Here is a 17,500-nt window from a genome sequence, read left to right on the forward strand (position 1 = left end):
AGCCCACTATCAGAGAATGGTGAAAGTCATATAACATCAAGCACACCTTAGATAACATCAAGTCATCTTGGGACAAAGTGAAGACGTCTACCATGAGCTTGGCGTGGAATAAAGTATGGCCAGAATGTGCGCATGACTTCCCAGGCTTTGCTGAAGATGACATTGGTATGATCAGAAATGACATAGTAAATCTGTGCCATAGGGCTGGCTTCGATGAAGTTGGTGATGATGATGTTCAAGATCTTTTGGAAAGCCAAGCTGAACCTCTCTCAAATGAACTTATAGAGCAAGACAAGGCATCACAGGAGACAGAAAAAGAGGTAGATGAGGAAGAAGAACCTGTGCATGGCCTGGACATCAAAACTCTTAGAGCATGTCTCAATGGTATCGAAAAAGCTCTGGAAACCCTGAAGGAATGTGACCCAAATCCTGCCAGGAGTAGCAAAGTGGCTCATGACGTAGAGAAAAGTATCAAGATTTATCAAGAAATCTCTGATGAAAAAACAAGAAAAACCAAACAGTCCTCCATCTACTCGTTCTTCAAGCCAGTCAGACATGCCGTCCCTGTCACACCTGCCGACCCTGCTACAGTTGGCCCTTCCACATCTGCTGCCGACGGTTCTACAGCTGGACCTTCCTCCATAGCCTCTTTCTTCAAATCAGTGAAACGTGCTGATCCTGATACAGCTGACCCTTCCACATCTTCCGTCAGTGCAGACGACGACGTCTTATCCTCGTCTGCACAATCAGCGAAGATGAGTAGGGGCTGAAATCCCTATTGTCCCTTAGCTTTGGAAGGGACATCATCTGATAGAATACATGGCGAGAGAAAGGTAAATAAAAACGTTTTGTTTATTTCTTTTGTGCAGTACCTTACATTTATTTAAAAAAATTTTATGATGATTTTCATGTACAGGCAACCCCCGCTTAACGAAGGTTCACACAACGAAACTTCGTTACAACAAAGGTTTCATTTTACTACCATCTGCTCATTTAATGAACACTAAACTCGCTTTAACGAAGTTTTATCCAGGTAATTTTTCCAAGTTTGAAAGCCCCGCCATATCACGCAAGCCGACAGGCTTTTGAATATACCAGCGCCTCTTGTGGACAACACGCGCACCACTCACTCCCCCTGTTAAAAACAATTGCAGCGTCACCAGCAGCTCGTCTTCCCTCGCTCAACTTACCACCAAAACGCCCTGCAATGTCACCTAGCATTGCTAAAAAGACCAGGAAGTCTCTTACTCTCGAAGTGAAGCTAGATATTATCCAGACATGAGAGAGGTGAGAAAACTAATAGCATTACTTGCCACAATCTTGATTCCATCTACTGTCTCTACTATTTTCAAGTCAGCAGACCCTATTAAGAAGGCTGGTGAGACTGTATCTTTCTTGCAAGCTAAAAGAACCACCTGAACTCGTGACTCTACAATGGATAAAATGGAAAGTCTTGTGGAAATGTGGTATATAAGTTTTGTATGTGATACAATGATGTGCCCTTTGTTTACATTCCACAGATTGCCGGTCAGTATCTTTCCCGTTTCACTCTACCTCCCTTCATAAATTTAAGATCATCAACATTATAAAGTTACGTACATACATACATTAGTGTACATTATAATGACTTAAATTAAACTGCCTAAATGTTTAACTTCATAATTTTTACTTTCATTAAACCTTTCAATGTACTATGATGCACTCTCACTTTGTTTACTCTCAATGGAAGTTCAAGTCAGGGGTTGAACTTGTTATAATCGGTTCGCTTAACAAAATTTCACTTAATGAAGGGTTTTCTTAGGAACGTAACCCCTTCGTTAAGCGGGGGTTGCCTGTACTTTCATTTGACGTGCTGGAACGCATTCCCTATTATTACATGTTATAATGGGTTCAGTATATGGTAATTTCGATTTACAGTAAGGTTTCCAGGAATGCATATGTACCGTATAATGAGGACTTACTGTGTGTGTGTGTGTATATATATATATATATATATATATATATATATATATATATATATATATATATATATATATATATATATATATAAAGTGGCCCCTCTACATATGAGCTACTCTATTTATGAGAAATTCAAGACACGAGATGTCTCACAAGCAAAAATCTTGACCAACATGCGATAGAAAATCCAAGTTACGACAATTTCCAGATGCTCCCGCTAGATGGCTGAGTGGTCGAGACCGCCCAGTATCAGCCAGCTAGTCCCAGCAGTTAGTACATGTGTTTCCCACCATACAGATCCTTTTTTGTGGCATTTTTTGTAATCCTAAGCATGAGTTCTAAAAAAGGAAATGGAAAGGTGTCCTTCGAGAAAAAAAAGAGGATGATGTCAATTGAAATGAAGCAGGAGATAATAGACAAACATGAGCGTGGTGTTCATGTGAGTGAGCTCGTAAAGCAATACAATCGGTCATCATCGATAATCTGTACGATATTGAAACAGAAAGATGCAGTAGAAGCTATAGAACCGACCAAGGGCGTAACTATTCTTTCCAAATTGAAGACCGACATCCATGATAAGATGGAAAGACTTCTGTTGTTGTGGATACGCGATAAGGAGCTGGTGGGAGATACCATCATGGAGCGCATTGTCTCCGAGAAGGCGCTGTCCATCTACAACGACCTTCAACGTGAGGCAGCATCAACAGATGGGGAGACATCGTCAGGTACACGTGGAGTGGATTTCAAGGCCAGCCATGGCTGGTTTGAGAAATTCAAGAAGAGGATTGGCATCCACTCTGTCGTATGGCATGGCGATGTCATTTAAAGTTAACTTAAATTTTAAGTGTAAGTGCTTACGCATCATCAACAGTCTCTCGCGCTCCCTCACTCCTCCAGCACCTATCTCTCTCACTCCTCCACCACCATGCATACACCTCTGTTAGATGCCGCCAACTTCCTCCATGGTAAGTGCTCATAATAAACTCGCATTTTATTTCATGAATATCTTATTTATCTTATTACAGTATTTTTATGTTCAATTACTATTTGAATGTGTTTTTAGTAATCAGAAGATGTGTTTTATAGTTATTTAGGGTTAACTTGGATGATTTTGGGAGGCTGGGAACAGATTAATTGGTTTTTAGTTATTTCATTCGAGACACGAGAAATTCTAGATCAGGATTGATCCGGGAACGAATTAATCTCGTATGTAGAGGGACCACTGTATGTACACTCGACCCTCGAAACAACGGACAAATGCGTGCACGACCATGTCCGTAGATTGCAAAAGTCCGTTCTTTGCAAAAGTACGTAAAAAACTGTATAAAATGTACGTAAAATACTGTGTAATCATTAAGAAATAATTCAAGCAGTATTACAAAGCATTAAGTACAACAAATAACCTGAAATAGATGACATGAGCATGGTCAGTTTAAAAAATATTAATAAACAATATAGAAAACGAAGTTTACTGGACAATAATTTGCCGGGAATGGACAATCGCACACATTTTAATATTTGTCCGTAGATTAAACTGGACTCCAGAATTTGTCCGTAGTTTCAAATCCGTTGATGGGAGGTCCGTTGTTTGAGGTCGAGTGTGTGTGTGTGTGTATATATATATATATATATATATATATATATATATATATATATATATATATATATATATATATATATATATATATATATATATATATATATATATATATATATATATATATATATATATATATATATATATATATATATATATATATTAGACCCTCAGTCTTGCGTCCAAATTGTTCCAAGTTCAAAACTGTTTTCCTTACAGAAAACAATGTAAATCATTTTAATTGATTCCAAGGTCCTAGATTTTTTACCAAGTAAATAAGAATTGTACAATGTAAAATCAATATTATTAACCTTTTGGAGGTGAGCTACATGGCACACGTAGATGATAGTGTGGGAGGACTAAAGAAGCTTGGCATTTATGTACGTACTTATATAGATGGTTATTTCTGGGTGATCTTTGCATTAAGGCTGTTCCAGGTAGGGGCACTTGACTAACACACAGCAGTTCAGAAAATTTAAGGTCAAACAGCTGGTTCCTGAATTACTTCTTTTTGGTCCGTTAGGCAGCCAACCAAGCAATTTGTGTCCTGTGCCGTTCCAGAATGCCTTTTTTCATCTGTTTTTTGTCCGCTAGTGGACCAAAGATTGGAACTTTGGTCGAGGCGTTTTGCAAAACATTGGTCAAGTGTCCGGGCGACCAAAGCTACCGCCTTGTATTTTAAATTTCCAAATGTAAAAAGAAGCTAACTGTAATTAAATTTATTTCAGTCTATTTACCATGTCAAATTTTTTTGATGGTACAACAAAGCTTTTCTTATGCTATATTGAGCATACGTTTTAATTTTGAAGTCTACTGTAGTCGCCTTGTGAGTTCACGTCAAACATCAACAACAGCCTAATCGACTCGTCACATCTCTACTTCACTGACTAAATTTGGTAAGTATATGATTAATCTTGTTATCTATATATCATTACATGAATTCTTACTGTGTGCTTCTACTATTAAGAAAGGTAAGTGGACGAATTAAAGGGCAAAAACTATAATATGGAAGGAGTGGAGTAGACTGAAGCCGAGATATCATGTACGTAGCTCATACCCAGGAAAAAAAAAAAAAAACGATTAAATAAATGAAAATGATCATGAGGCTGTATATTGAGTATATTTGTAGTTTTAAGTTCAAGGCTATTAAGAGGTGACCGATGAAACAATGGAGGAAAGGTATAAACGGTACCTTGATGAGCTTGCAGGTAACACTCGATTCTGTGGTGGTCTACACATCAGAAGACATTATTGATGGATTTATTACACATTAGTGAATGGATCCTATTAACGAACCTAATGTAACCTAACCAAGCAAACAATAACCCAGCCAACTTAACCTAACCCACCCAACCTAACCTAACCTAACCAAGGTAACTTAACCAACCTATTTATTGTCATAACTTCTGAAGCATCAATTTGCGATGGAAAATGTCAATATGAAAAAGCGGAAATGTTAGATTGGCAGAAATTAAAACAAACCAAACATATTTTAACCTAACCTCACCTATCCCCACCCAAATCTAACATACCTATGCCCTACAACCATTCAAAATGCAGCTAGGTATTCTTCAGATCATTAAAAACTACACTTTTCAGGTACCATGGCTGCATTAGAAGAAATCATAGATGAAGAAATGTATGAAATGGAAGAATTGCGACGAGTGAGGATTCCACGCATATATAAGATCTTATGGTGTATAATGTAGGTATTGCAAAGTACAAATAGTATGTAAGAATGAATAAACTTAACCATCTACTTTTAATGCTAATCATTATACCTTGTGTGTGTGTGTGTGTGTGTGTGTGTGTGTGTGTGTGTGTGTGTGTGTGTGTTATCTACTTTTTGAAAATGTGATCATAGTGATGAGTCTGGAAAAAAAAAAAAAACTGATTAACAGTGTTGCACATATTGCATTGAACTTCTTGGTAATTGTCTCCCAAGCTTCCTGTTTCTTAGCTATCATGGAGTAATTACCACTTTTATCAAGCACGACGTTGAATTGGTTGATAAGATCAACCAACGTGCTTTTCTGGTCGCTGGTTAGCGACGTCAACTTTTCTCTTCCTTGAGACATGTTATCAGCTGATCGAACGAAATTGTTTACGTTTTCACCAGGTTTTCACTCACACGCTTACCAACCACAGCTATGCGGGGCTACCAACCATTCCGACGCTTTATATCCTTTTGGTAAGCCAGACAACTAGGTTGGCGAGCGCTCCAAACACAAAAAAGCGAATTGTGGAACTGTCATAAATAGTTGGTGCGCGAGCCAAACAACATGGTAAGCGTTTTGGTTTGTTGCCGTACCAATACATTCAGGAACCGGCTGTAAGTTACAAACACTGTGTGGGCGACACTGTATTGATCCAGCCACATACAGAATAACAAGAGTGGAGTGTTCAAGAGCATAGAGGTATAAGACACTACCAGCAACAAAGAGACGCCAAGGCAAGCAGGAAAACATACAGAGCACGGGCACAAGGCATATACATAAACACAATACATTACCATTGTAACCATGATGATAATAATAATAATAATAATAATAATAATAATAATAATAATAATAATAACAATAATAATAATAATAATAATAATATTAATGTTCAGACATTCAGACAAGTTGGAGGAAAACCTGTTTCTCTTCACCTCCTCCTCCAATAATATTAATAATAATTATAATGAAGAAATGTGAATGGCCACCATCACAAGGCTACACCAGTAATATAAGTAATTTTAATCCCTTCCAAGACCCCAAATTTTTACCCAAATAAATAAGAAATTAATTATGTAAAATCAATATCATTTACCTTTATGTAAGTGACGAGCTTCAAGGTGAGTGTCACTTAACATAGTCAGTTAGTCCTATGTGAATTCTTTGTTTCACATCTGTTACACCTTGTTACTACAGTAGTTAAGGAATATTTTTGTCAGTTACAAGATCAGTGTACTGATGTGAAATATTACTCAAACAACATACCTGGTTAAGTGACTCTGATCAAATGTTCTAACCCCAGCTGAGAATAAGGGGATGGACACAACGTAGAATCAAAACAAAGCGGCACTATTGTCACATGAATTTGCCGGATTCAGCCATCTTTAAGTTGTTCCACGTTAGAAATTTTTTCCAAGTCCGAGGTCTTCCAAGTATATATATATATAGTGTACATGTACATCAACCATAGGAAGACTGGTTGATACACATAGAACCTTATAAAAGTAGGACATGGCTTTAATACTACAACTCTACTAAATCAATTGGGTGAAAATTTCCCATAGTTATGGGGGAGTACCTCCCAACTGGCCAACCCCTTGCTGTGAGAGAGAGAGAGAGAGAGAGAGAGAGAGAGAGAGAGAGAGAGAGAGAGAGAGAGAGAGAGAGAGAGAGAGAATCACAGTAATAGATGGAATGGGGATTAATCTCAGTCAAGTAAAAATCAAACCTAAAGCACCACCAGCAAAACTTTCACTAATGCTGTGGAATGAGGAAAGCAGTAAGGATTTCCAATTCTTAATGTGTGAGAAGTATACTAAATCTAGGTAACTAGAAAGGAGAGTAGGTCTGTTAGCTTTCTGCTCTCACAGGACTACACACAAGCCACAAATACAGGAAGGCAGAATTGTTAATTGCTCTGTCAGACCTTTGTAAAGGAGCAAGAGTCTTAACCAAAAGAACACTGGCCAGTGGAAAGAGAAATGATCAGAAGTCATCTTATAGAGAACCATTCTCTGAATGAAAAAATTGAGAGAAAAAGTAAATATTCATACATTACACTGTTCATATCTTATACTCTGATCTAAAGAGTATTACTGCTCTTCACAAAATATAAGATTTTGAGTCTTAATAGTAGAATGCAATTTTCAATATCATTCAAAAAAATTTTGCTGAATAAACCATATAAAAATAATGTAAAAAAAGAAAGAAAGAAGAAAAAAATGGCACTGCTCTGACCACCAGCCCCCAGGTGGCCTCGCCCAGGAGGTTCACAGGCATCCACGTTGCCACTGGTCCACCCACTATGAGGTCGCACCACCGACTTCGGACCAGAAGTAACTAAAAGACATCTAAAAACTCTATAGGAAATTGTGTGTGTGTGTGTGTGTGTGTGTGTGTGTGTGTGTGTGTGTGTGTGTGTAATTCACTGTTTGATCTGCTGCAGTCTCTGACGAGACAGCCAGACGTTACCCTACGGAACGAGCTCAGAGCTCATTGTTTCCGATCTTCGGATAGGCCTGAGACCAGGCACACACCACACACCGGGACAACAAGGTCACAACTCCTCGATTTACATCCCGTACCTACTCACTGCTAGGTGAACAGGGGCTACGTGAAAGGAGACACACCCAAATATCTCCACCCGGCCGGGAATCGAACCCGGTCATCTGGCTTGAGCCAGCGCTCTAACCACTGAGCTACTGGGCCGTGTGTGTGTGTGTGTGTGTGTGTGTGTGTGTGTGTGTGTGTGTATATATATATATATATATATATATATATATATATATATATATATATATATATATATATATATTGCTCATCACAGCATTATGTTGGGTGAGCACCCTAGCATAATGCCATGATGAAAAACAGTGGCTTATCATATAGGGGGATCTTTTTCAGTCACAGCATTATGCTGGGTACTAGCCATTAGCATGACGTCACTGCCTCCCAACACACAGTACCGCCTCAGTGCCCGTGTGGCTGTCATGGTGAGAGGAAGTATTGTGCAGTTGTTCTCTCATTTGTGCCATCTTTAGTTTGTGTTTTCCTTAGTTTCTGGGCTATACTTTGGTAACTATGGGTAAAAGGATATCATTAATGATGGGGCTTCACAAAGCTGGGCTCCAGACAAGAGAAATAATGGTAAACGTTGGTGTGAGTGAGGGATCTATGAGAAACTGGGTGAAACGTTTCAAGAACAACGGTGGTCTTGAGTTACCGTCTGCTGAACCTAAGCCTAGCCCCTAAAAGAAGACATCTATATGTACTTTAACTGTGCTCAAAAGGCAGCTATAGAGTACACCTACTGTAACTGCCAGAGAATTGAAGGGAAAAACCCATGTCTGCTTTCTGACATGGGCCAGGCTGAGGTTTAGCAGACTACCAGTAACTCGACACCACCGTCATTCTTGAAGCACTTCACCCAGTTTCTCACTGATCCCTCACTCACACCAACATTTGCCACTATTTCTCTTGTCTGGAGCCCAACTTTGTGAAGCCCTATGATTTGAGCTATTACAGGCATTAACGATTTCCTTTTACCCAAGAGTTATACCCAAGGTATAGTCCAGAAACCAAGGAAAACTCAGACTAAAGAAGGCACAAATGAGAAAACAAAGCACATTTCCACTCACCACGACAACTACATGGGCACTGAGGTGGTACTGTGGTGTGTGTTGGGAGGCAGTGATACCATGTTACCAGCTGGTACCTGGCATAATGCTGAGACAGAAAAACATCAAAAGACACCCCCTATATGATAGGCCTTATTTTTTTTTCTTCCATGGCATAATGCCAGGGTGCTCACCCAGCCATGATGAGCACTGTATATAAATAAATAAATATACATACATACATACATACATATATGTACATATACATACACATATACATATATATATATATATATATATATATATATATATATATATATATATATATATATATATATATATATATATATATATATATATATATATATATATATATATATATATATATATATATATATATATATATATATAGACATACATACATACATACATATATATGAGTAGCTCCAATGATCCAAGCGCCATCCCCGGCGAAAACGTGTATTCCCGAGCAAACAGGAGCTCAAGACATCCTCTTCCACTAGATGTTGCGTAGATTATTTTCTCTCTATGACAATACGGTCTAAGCTTCGATTCAATGTTGCATATCTAGTCAAAGAGGACACCTTGAGCTCCTGTTTCCACGGGAATACATGTTTTTGCTGGGAGGGCGCTGAATCGTTCCCCATGGATATATATATATATATATATATATATATATATATATATATATATATATATATATATATATATATATATATATATATATATATATATATATATATATATATATATATATATATATATATATATATATATATATATATATATATATATATATATATATATATATATATATATATATATATATATATATATAAGTATACTAATAGAGGAAAAGTATAAGTTATTCTAAGTGCAACTCAAGTTTCTGTGGATACTAATAGAGGGAAAAGTATAAGTTATTCTAAGTGAAAAATGTTCTATACACATTTACATTTTGAGGCTTTGATTAACTGTGAGGTGAAATTTGAGTGTGGCAGGGTGACATACAACACCTAAGGTGTCTTATGTTGTAGAAACACTATATCAACTAACTATATCTTAGTTTAAGTGTGTGACATTTTCAAATGTTCTTTTCTGTCAAAATCATATCAGGACAAGGGCCTAAATCAAACATACTTAGCATGTGAGTGAGGAGAGGAGGCTTCCATCATGGACTGAGGTGGTGAGAGAGCCTGCATGTCACTCAAGCCAGAGAAGCTGTGGAACCGTTTATACAATGCCTTCTCCTGACCCACCATTTTGCAGGAATAGCTCTCTAGCCTGAAAATTTATAAAAAAAAATATCATTAGTAACTGGAACATAATCAACTTAGATTTTTCCAGGTTGGCAATATAACTACATACCTGAGAATAGACAGTGTGTGTTTAAAGAGAGGACACTCAACAGGGAACAAAAGTGGGTTAAAAGCATAGCTGGGCATGATAACAAAAAAATTATCACAAGAACTGATAAATTGGTAACAATAACCTAATTGGCAATAATCGAAATTCAATCATAGATTCCTGGTTTCTAACACACCATGTCACTTGTCCTTCTGCCAGAGACTCATTCAGGCTTTCCACAACCACCTCATTTACAAGACTGTCAAGCATTTGGTATTCCACGTAAGATTTCACTTTATGCATTACAAAACAATCCTTTCTTGGGGGCAAGGTTTGTAAAAAGCTAATAGAAATGTTGTTTTGTGAACATAAATGCATATATAAGACAGTAATACCACCTCCAGAGGTGGTGTTCCCAGCAACCTCATCACCGTCCCTCCAAGCATTCATGGATGCCATTTCGCGGCAGGAGGTTGCTCTGACGTAGCTAAAGAATCATGGATCCAGCTCCAGGAGCGCTAGAGACAGAGGTGGGGAGCCAGCCAATCACAGCGAAGCTGCCACATTCGGTCCCTCACCCAGCAAATTCAAACCCAGAAAATTCGCTAAAACGGATGTGGTTGAACGTTATGCAGACTTTTGGGTCTAACTTTATATAGTACGTTAAACCAGAAATTTGTTAGAATCTTTGATGAACATTCGTTAAGCGGAGTATTACTTTATATAAATATATATATATATATATATATATATATATATATATATATATATATATATATATATATATATATATATATATATATATATATATATATATATATATATATATATATATATATATATATATATATATATATATATATATATATATATATATATATATATATATATATATATATATATATATATATATATATATATATATATATATATATATATATATATATATAGAGAGAAAGACCCACAAAAAGACAGTTATCTTCATTATATCCACTTCACACAACATTTCGGGAAAGTACATATCCCATTTTTAGGTGTACAACAAAACACTGTAAAGCCACACATAAAACTTTAAAACATGACCATGAATGGTCATGTTTTAAAGTTTTACATGTGGTTTTACAGTGTTTTGTTGTACATCTGAAGATGTAAGTTGTGTGAAGTGGATATAATGAAGATAACAGTCCTTTTGTGGGTCTTCTCTCCTGTACCGTGCGCTATAGACGCCCTGTCTTTCAAGTCATACTATATATATATATATATATATATATATATATATATATATATATATATATATATATATATATATATATATATATATATATATATATATATATATATATATATATATATATATATATATATATATATATATATATATATATATATATATCTATCTATCTATCTATCTATCTATCTATCTATCTATCTATATATATATATATATATATATATATATATATATATATATATATACACAATTATTATAATTATTATTTGCTCTTACATAAAAAATGCATTTAGTTGTATTCAAATTTAAAATCATTATCAGGTGGTCATGGAAATACAGTTAAAAATATTTCATTTCAATGGCTCTCTCACCCAAAGACTCCCGACCCTTCATCTCAAGCCTACACACACTTGCCTTAGCCTTCTTGCCAATCTCCTCGATACTCTTTTCCCAATCAGACTTTCAGCAGTCTTTTCTCCCTTCTCATGGTTATATGCCTCCTGTTATACTGTCTCATACCACAACCAGGATGGGCAGCCAGGCATTCACCTGCGCTCTGTGGGCCCTCTCGGTCACACAAGGGATGGCCTTCCTTTGGGGAGCTAGGCAGCTCCACCACTACTATTTCCTCTGAGATAGTAGTAATCTCAGAGGGTCGAGGTAGCAGTACAGCACCATCACCTCCAAGAAGCACAGGGTGCCTCTGGAGGCATAGAGGCACCAGGCTGATCTCTCTCTCTCCACAGAAATCCCATCCATCTTGGACAGGAAATGATGGGATAGTTTCTGGTCTTCTCTGACAACAAAAATGACAGGGCCACACTACTTTTCTTAATACTTACCAAATTTTTGCTTTCTTTTTCTTGCTTTATTAAATTTCCAGAAGCTCATATATGTTGCAACCTTAATTCTTTCTGACACAAAAGTATTAACCTTGGGGGAAGAGGCTATGCTTACCTCAATATTATCCGAGATTCATTACTGCAAATTATTGAGAGAGAGAGAGAGAGAGAGAGAGAGAGAGAGAGAGAGAGAGAGAGAGAGAGAGGATGGGCATATATTTACTTAGTGGTGATATACAGGAAAAGAGCCACCCCTGAGCAAGAACTGCGTATCACCTACCTTCCCATAATGCTGGCATCAACAGTCTCAATGTTGAGGGCACTATTGATTGCCTCAAAACCCGAGGATTCTGGAAGCAGCTTCATGGCACTGGATTATTATTATTTTATTTGGTAAAACGATGTATCAGTCTTATATTTCTTGATTCACACCGTGCAACTTCAATCTTTCAAGGAGGCAAAGGCTGTACGCTTGTCTGCACTATGTAGATATTATTGGCAGTTAGTTAATTAAATGTGACGCTAATAACTTAATTGCCACACAAATAGACGCAATTGAATATACAAGTCGTCAGTCACCAAGTTTCGAGCGGTTTAAAAATGTCTTCTCCAAGCTATTTTTGGCCAGGTCAAGGTAGAGACAGTCCGCTGCTGACCTCTAGACACCACCACCACCACCTCGCTGGGATGCTTGTTCTCCTCACCATCCGCTGAGTGCAGATGCTCCTGGCAGATCATAATACCACCTGACGTGTTGGGATCTTGTTACAAGTGACCTCCAAGCAGTGGGCGTTGCAGGGACACCTCACACCTGCACTGCAAAGGCGCGCGAGTAGGCAGGAATCAGTGGCCTTATCTAGATAGCTTCCTCTTCCTCACTATCTTTCTGCAACACTGGTATACCCTTTTTTTCTTATTTACTTGTCTCCAATGTAGTTATACAATGATCACTAATTACATCATAGTCTCACCATCTAAGCGTCTGTGGTGATTGGACACAGTGTACAGTAAACACAAACAGCAGATCACTAATAGCTCTTCTCTGACTGCTGCTGCTGCTGCTATGTGTTACAGTTGCCAGACATCACCACTCATCTTAATTACAACCACTGACTGCCTACTGACTCAATCATTGCTGTCAAAAGTGCTGGGAAATAAAGGATGGAAAATCCTGATAGTTATAAGTTCTAAATCCAAAAGGAAAATATAAATACAGATGCTGCTTTTCTCCCTCGATCAAAGATAACGAAAGCTCACTCTCCATGGTCACAAATCCTCGTACAAATAGTTGAAACAGCTAGGGTTTAACTACTCATGGGTCTCTCCATATACGCTATCATGACAGTCAGCACCTATAAAGTAGAAAATTCTACAAAGTATTAGGAATATTCTGAATTAGCTAAATTCCAGTAAACTGATCGGAATTCTTAAAGATCTTTCAATGTAGGTATAAGGATGAAATAATAGAAAGTGCACACAAATATATATGTTTATTTAGCACAAACTATTGTTAAAAAATATAAATGAAAATCAACTGAAGCGTATTTAGTAACCAATGCAGTATTGTGAGAAACGGCCCGCTTACATTATTACTGAACAGAAATGCTTTCACAAGACTTACGGGAGAATAGCGATGAACTGGTCGAGAAAGCTGCTGGCAGAAGGCAGTTTACGGTAGCATTGAATGACGATGATGATTATGATGATAAAGATGATGATGATGAAGAAGATGATGATGATGGTGATGATGATAAAAGTATGATGATGATGATGATGATGATGAAAGTGATGATGATGATGATGATAATGATGATCGATGATGATGAGGAGGAGGAGGGTGATGAAAATGATAGTGATGATGATGATGATGATGATGATGATGACAGTGATGAAATACAAAATATTACCCACACAAAAATGTTTAATTTTTGGATTATACCTGTAACACACACACACACACACACACACACACACACACATGTAATGTTTAGCTTCTTTTATAGTAGTTTAATTGAGGCATAGAATGCACTGTAGGGAGAGGTGATAATTATATGCTAGAAATATTCGTGATTCTAAGGAAAAGTTGGATAAAAGTTATATGGAGACGGTAGCTTCCTACAGTATAAGCTTAGCTCCTCAATCGATCTCCAGTGTCACATGTTAAACACACACACACACACACACACACACACACACACACACACACACACACACACTATCATGGAATACATATAGTGAATGCAGGGAGATTAATTGTGACCTGGGACAATTCTTTGTTAAGAAGCGTTGTTGAATAATAAAGACAAAGTTATTTTTTGGGTAAAATTTTTAGATAATTCAAATATTATACCCCTCCCTCCCACACACATACATTCTCTCTCTCTCTCTCTCTCTCTCTCTCTCTCTCTCTCTCTCTCTCTCTCTCTCTCTCTCTCTCGGCTAACATGATCATTTCAGAATGTTAAGTTAGAGTGTGTAAATTGGAGGCGTTGGGTGTACGCCCGTGGGTTTATGAGCCACATGCGGCATCCTCCGTTAGAATCTCGTCGAGAGCACTCCATGCGGGGACTAGAGAGATTGACAGCTGCTGTGGACTTGTGCTGATACGATTGTTCTTTCTGCGAGTCTGTAGGCGTGGTGACACGTGATCCATCGTCAGCAACACGAAAAGAGTCTATGGATCTTGTGCTCAAACAATCCAACTGAAGGATATTGAAGTACACCTCCCCGACTGCTTTAGCGACAGGATCAGTCTGGCCGGCGGCCTTCAGGCACCGGTAAAATTCCAGATCGCACAAGCAGTGAGACCTGTTCGTGCAGAAACAATTATTTCAAACACACACACACACACACACACACACACACACACACACACACACACTAAAACTCATATAGGCTATGCCTCCTCAGCGTGGTCTTCATCTAACTCTCAGCTTCGCTGAACAGCAGCAGCTAGAAAATGTGCAGAAGAGGGGATGTAGAGTTGTCCTTATTTATTGGGCATGCCTATACCAACTATGAAGATGCCCTGACCACCCTGAGTTTGCCCAAGCTGTTTACCAGACACTGACAAACCTTTAAGAAACTGGGGAGGGGCCCGCTGTGTCACCGACGCCTATGCCACCTGCCTCCCCCAGATGTGCCTCTCCCGCACCGTGCCAAACGACACACTAACAAGGTAATTATAATACCCAACAAGCACGGACCGAATATCGCCTCAGTGCGATTTTCACCATGGTGCAAGAAACTAACCATTAAAGGGTAGTTTTCTAGTTTCAAGCATCTCCCCTCCCTCTTCGTATATTTTCAGTATGTACTGTACGTAAGGTACCTATACTTTACTGAAATTTTAATAAGTCACCTTTCATTATTATTGATTTTATTATTGTTAATAATAATAATAACAGTAATAATAATAATAACAATAATAATGATAATGATAATGATAATGATAATGATAATAATAATAATAATAATAATAATAATAATAATAATAATAATTATCATTATTATTATCATTATTATTATTATTATTATTATTATTATTATTATTATTATTATTATTATTATTATTATTATTATTATTATTATCATTACATTCATTATTATAATCTTCATTTCATATTATTACAGTCTCTAGTCGTGCTACACATTTATGCACTCACTTGGTTTTGAGGCTGATATTGGTCAGGCCGTAGTTGGAAGTCATGGGCAACAGCTTGACTGGACAGTGGTCGTGAGTACGGCAGCATGAATCCAGCGCTGTTCGGAATCCAAGTTGTCGGTAGGTAACAGCTTGGTCACTCCTTCCACACCAAAGGGTCCCAGGAAGGATCCCTTGCAGTATCGAAAGACCTTGACTGAACAGATTAAGGCTGTTCGCTGCCACGAAAGAAAGAATATTTGAGAGCACACACACACACACACACACACACACACACACACACACAGGCGTACACACACACACACACAGGCGTACACACACACACACACACACACACACACACACACACACACACACACACACACACACACACACAGGCGTACACACATACACACCCACACCCACACACACACACACAAAAGGTGGAGGAGAAAAAGAAATAGAAATAGAAATGCAAGAAATAAGGTAAACTTCAAGATAGCAAGAAATGAATATGTTAAATTGAGGAAGGAAGAGGAGAGGATCTATGAAAAGGACATAGTTGAAAAATGCAAGGAGCAACCAAAATTGTTCTACAGATTCATAAACGGAAAAATAAGACAAAAAGAAACAATAGAAAGGTTAAAAGGAGAAAATGGGATGGTGGAAGACCCAAAAAAGTATGGCAGAATTATTAAATAATAAGTTCCCGGAGGTCTTTACTAAGGAATCCAAATTTGAAAGACCACAGGGTAATAGAGAGACCATCTATATGGAAGAGATTAAAGTAACCAAGCTTGAAATAAAAGAATTAATGAAGGAATTGGATGAAGAAAAGGCAATGGGACCGGATGAAGTCTCAGGCAGAATACTGAAAGAATGTAGGGAAGAACTAGCAAGTCCTATATACAACATCATAAAATGCTCAATAGAAAATGGAACAGTACCAGTGGAATGGAAAAGAGCTGAGGTGGTTCCCATATATAAGAGCGGAAGGAAGGAAGAACCTCTAAATTACAGACCAGTATCACTAACTAGTGTAATATGTAAGATGTGTGAAAGAGTAATAAAGAAACAATGGATCGAGTTCCTTGAAGACAACAAATTACTATCAAATAGCCAATTTGGCTTTAGAAAAGGTCGGTCGTGTGTAACAAATTTACTGAGTTTCTACTCTAGAATAGTTGATAGGGTACAAGAGAGAGAGGATGGGTTGATTGTATTTACTTGGATTTAAAAAGGCATTTGATAAAGTGCCACATGCAAGGTTACTGTGGAAATTAGAGGAGAAGGGTGGTTTAAAAGGAAACACATTGAGATGGATGGAAAATTATTTGAGGGGGAGAGAAATAAGGACGGTAGTCAAAGATATGAAGTCCAAGTGGAGAGCAGTAGAAAGCGGAGTGCCACAGGGGTCAGTATTGGCGCCAATACTTTTCTCATTTATATAAATGACATGCCAGAAGGAGTGAAGAGCTACATAAATCTGTTTGCGGACGATGCGAAACTGTGCAGAGTTATAAAG

At 37.6% G+C, this 17,500-nt stretch overlaps 2 protein-coding genes and 1 long non-coding RNA gene across 5 annotated transcripts in view; 1 reads left to right on the forward strand and 2 right to left on the reverse strand.

The window, feature by feature from the left end:
- The window catches only part of LOC123502379 (repressor of RNA polymerase III transcription MAF1 homolog), a 28,852-nt gene extending 15,454 nt beyond the window's left edge, over window positions 1-13,398 (reverse strand). Inside the window, exons 1-2 of one of the 2 annotated variants that reach the window (XM_045251555.1) lie at window positions 12,613-13,398; window positions 10,053-10,196 (exon numbers count right to left, since the gene is read on the reverse strand). In XM_045251555.1, coding sequence (XP_045107490.1) covers window positions 10,053-10,196; window positions 12,613-12,698 — 230 coding nt within the window. In that variant the 5' untranslated portion in view covers window positions 12,699-13,398. The remainder of the gene's footprint in view (window positions 1-10,052; window positions 10,197-12,612) is intronic. The other variant, XM_045251556.1, reaches the window with a different exon arrangement.
- LOC123502441 lies at window positions 4,380-5,317 on the forward strand. The gene is made up of 2 exons (XR_006674072.1): window positions 4,380-4,452; window positions 5,156-5,317. It is a non-coding gene; the product is annotated as an uncharacterized LOC123502441 (long non-coding RNA).
- Window positions 13,399-13,805: 407 nt separating the features above from the next.
- The window catches only part of LOC123502375, a 10,166-nt gene continuing 6,471 nt past the window's right edge, over window positions 13,806-17,500 (reverse strand). For both annotated transcript variants that reach the window (XM_045251551.1, XM_045251552.1), the window contains 2 exons: window positions 15,998-16,214; window positions 13,806-15,140 (listed from right to left, as the gene is read on the reverse strand). In XM_045251551.1, coding sequence (XP_045107486.1) covers window positions 14,786-15,140; window positions 15,998-16,214 — 572 coding nt within the window. In that variant the 3' untranslated portion in view covers window positions 13,806-14,785. The remainder of the gene's footprint in view (window positions 15,141-15,997; window positions 16,215-17,500) is intronic.

The sequence above is a fragment of the Portunus trituberculatus genome, chromosome 11 (assembly GCF_017591435.1).
Source record: "Portunus trituberculatus isolate SZX2019 chromosome 11, ASM1759143v1, whole genome shotgun sequence".
Taxonomy (NCBI): domain Eukaryota; kingdom Metazoa; phylum Arthropoda; class Malacostraca; order Decapoda; family Portunidae; genus Portunus; species Portunus trituberculatus.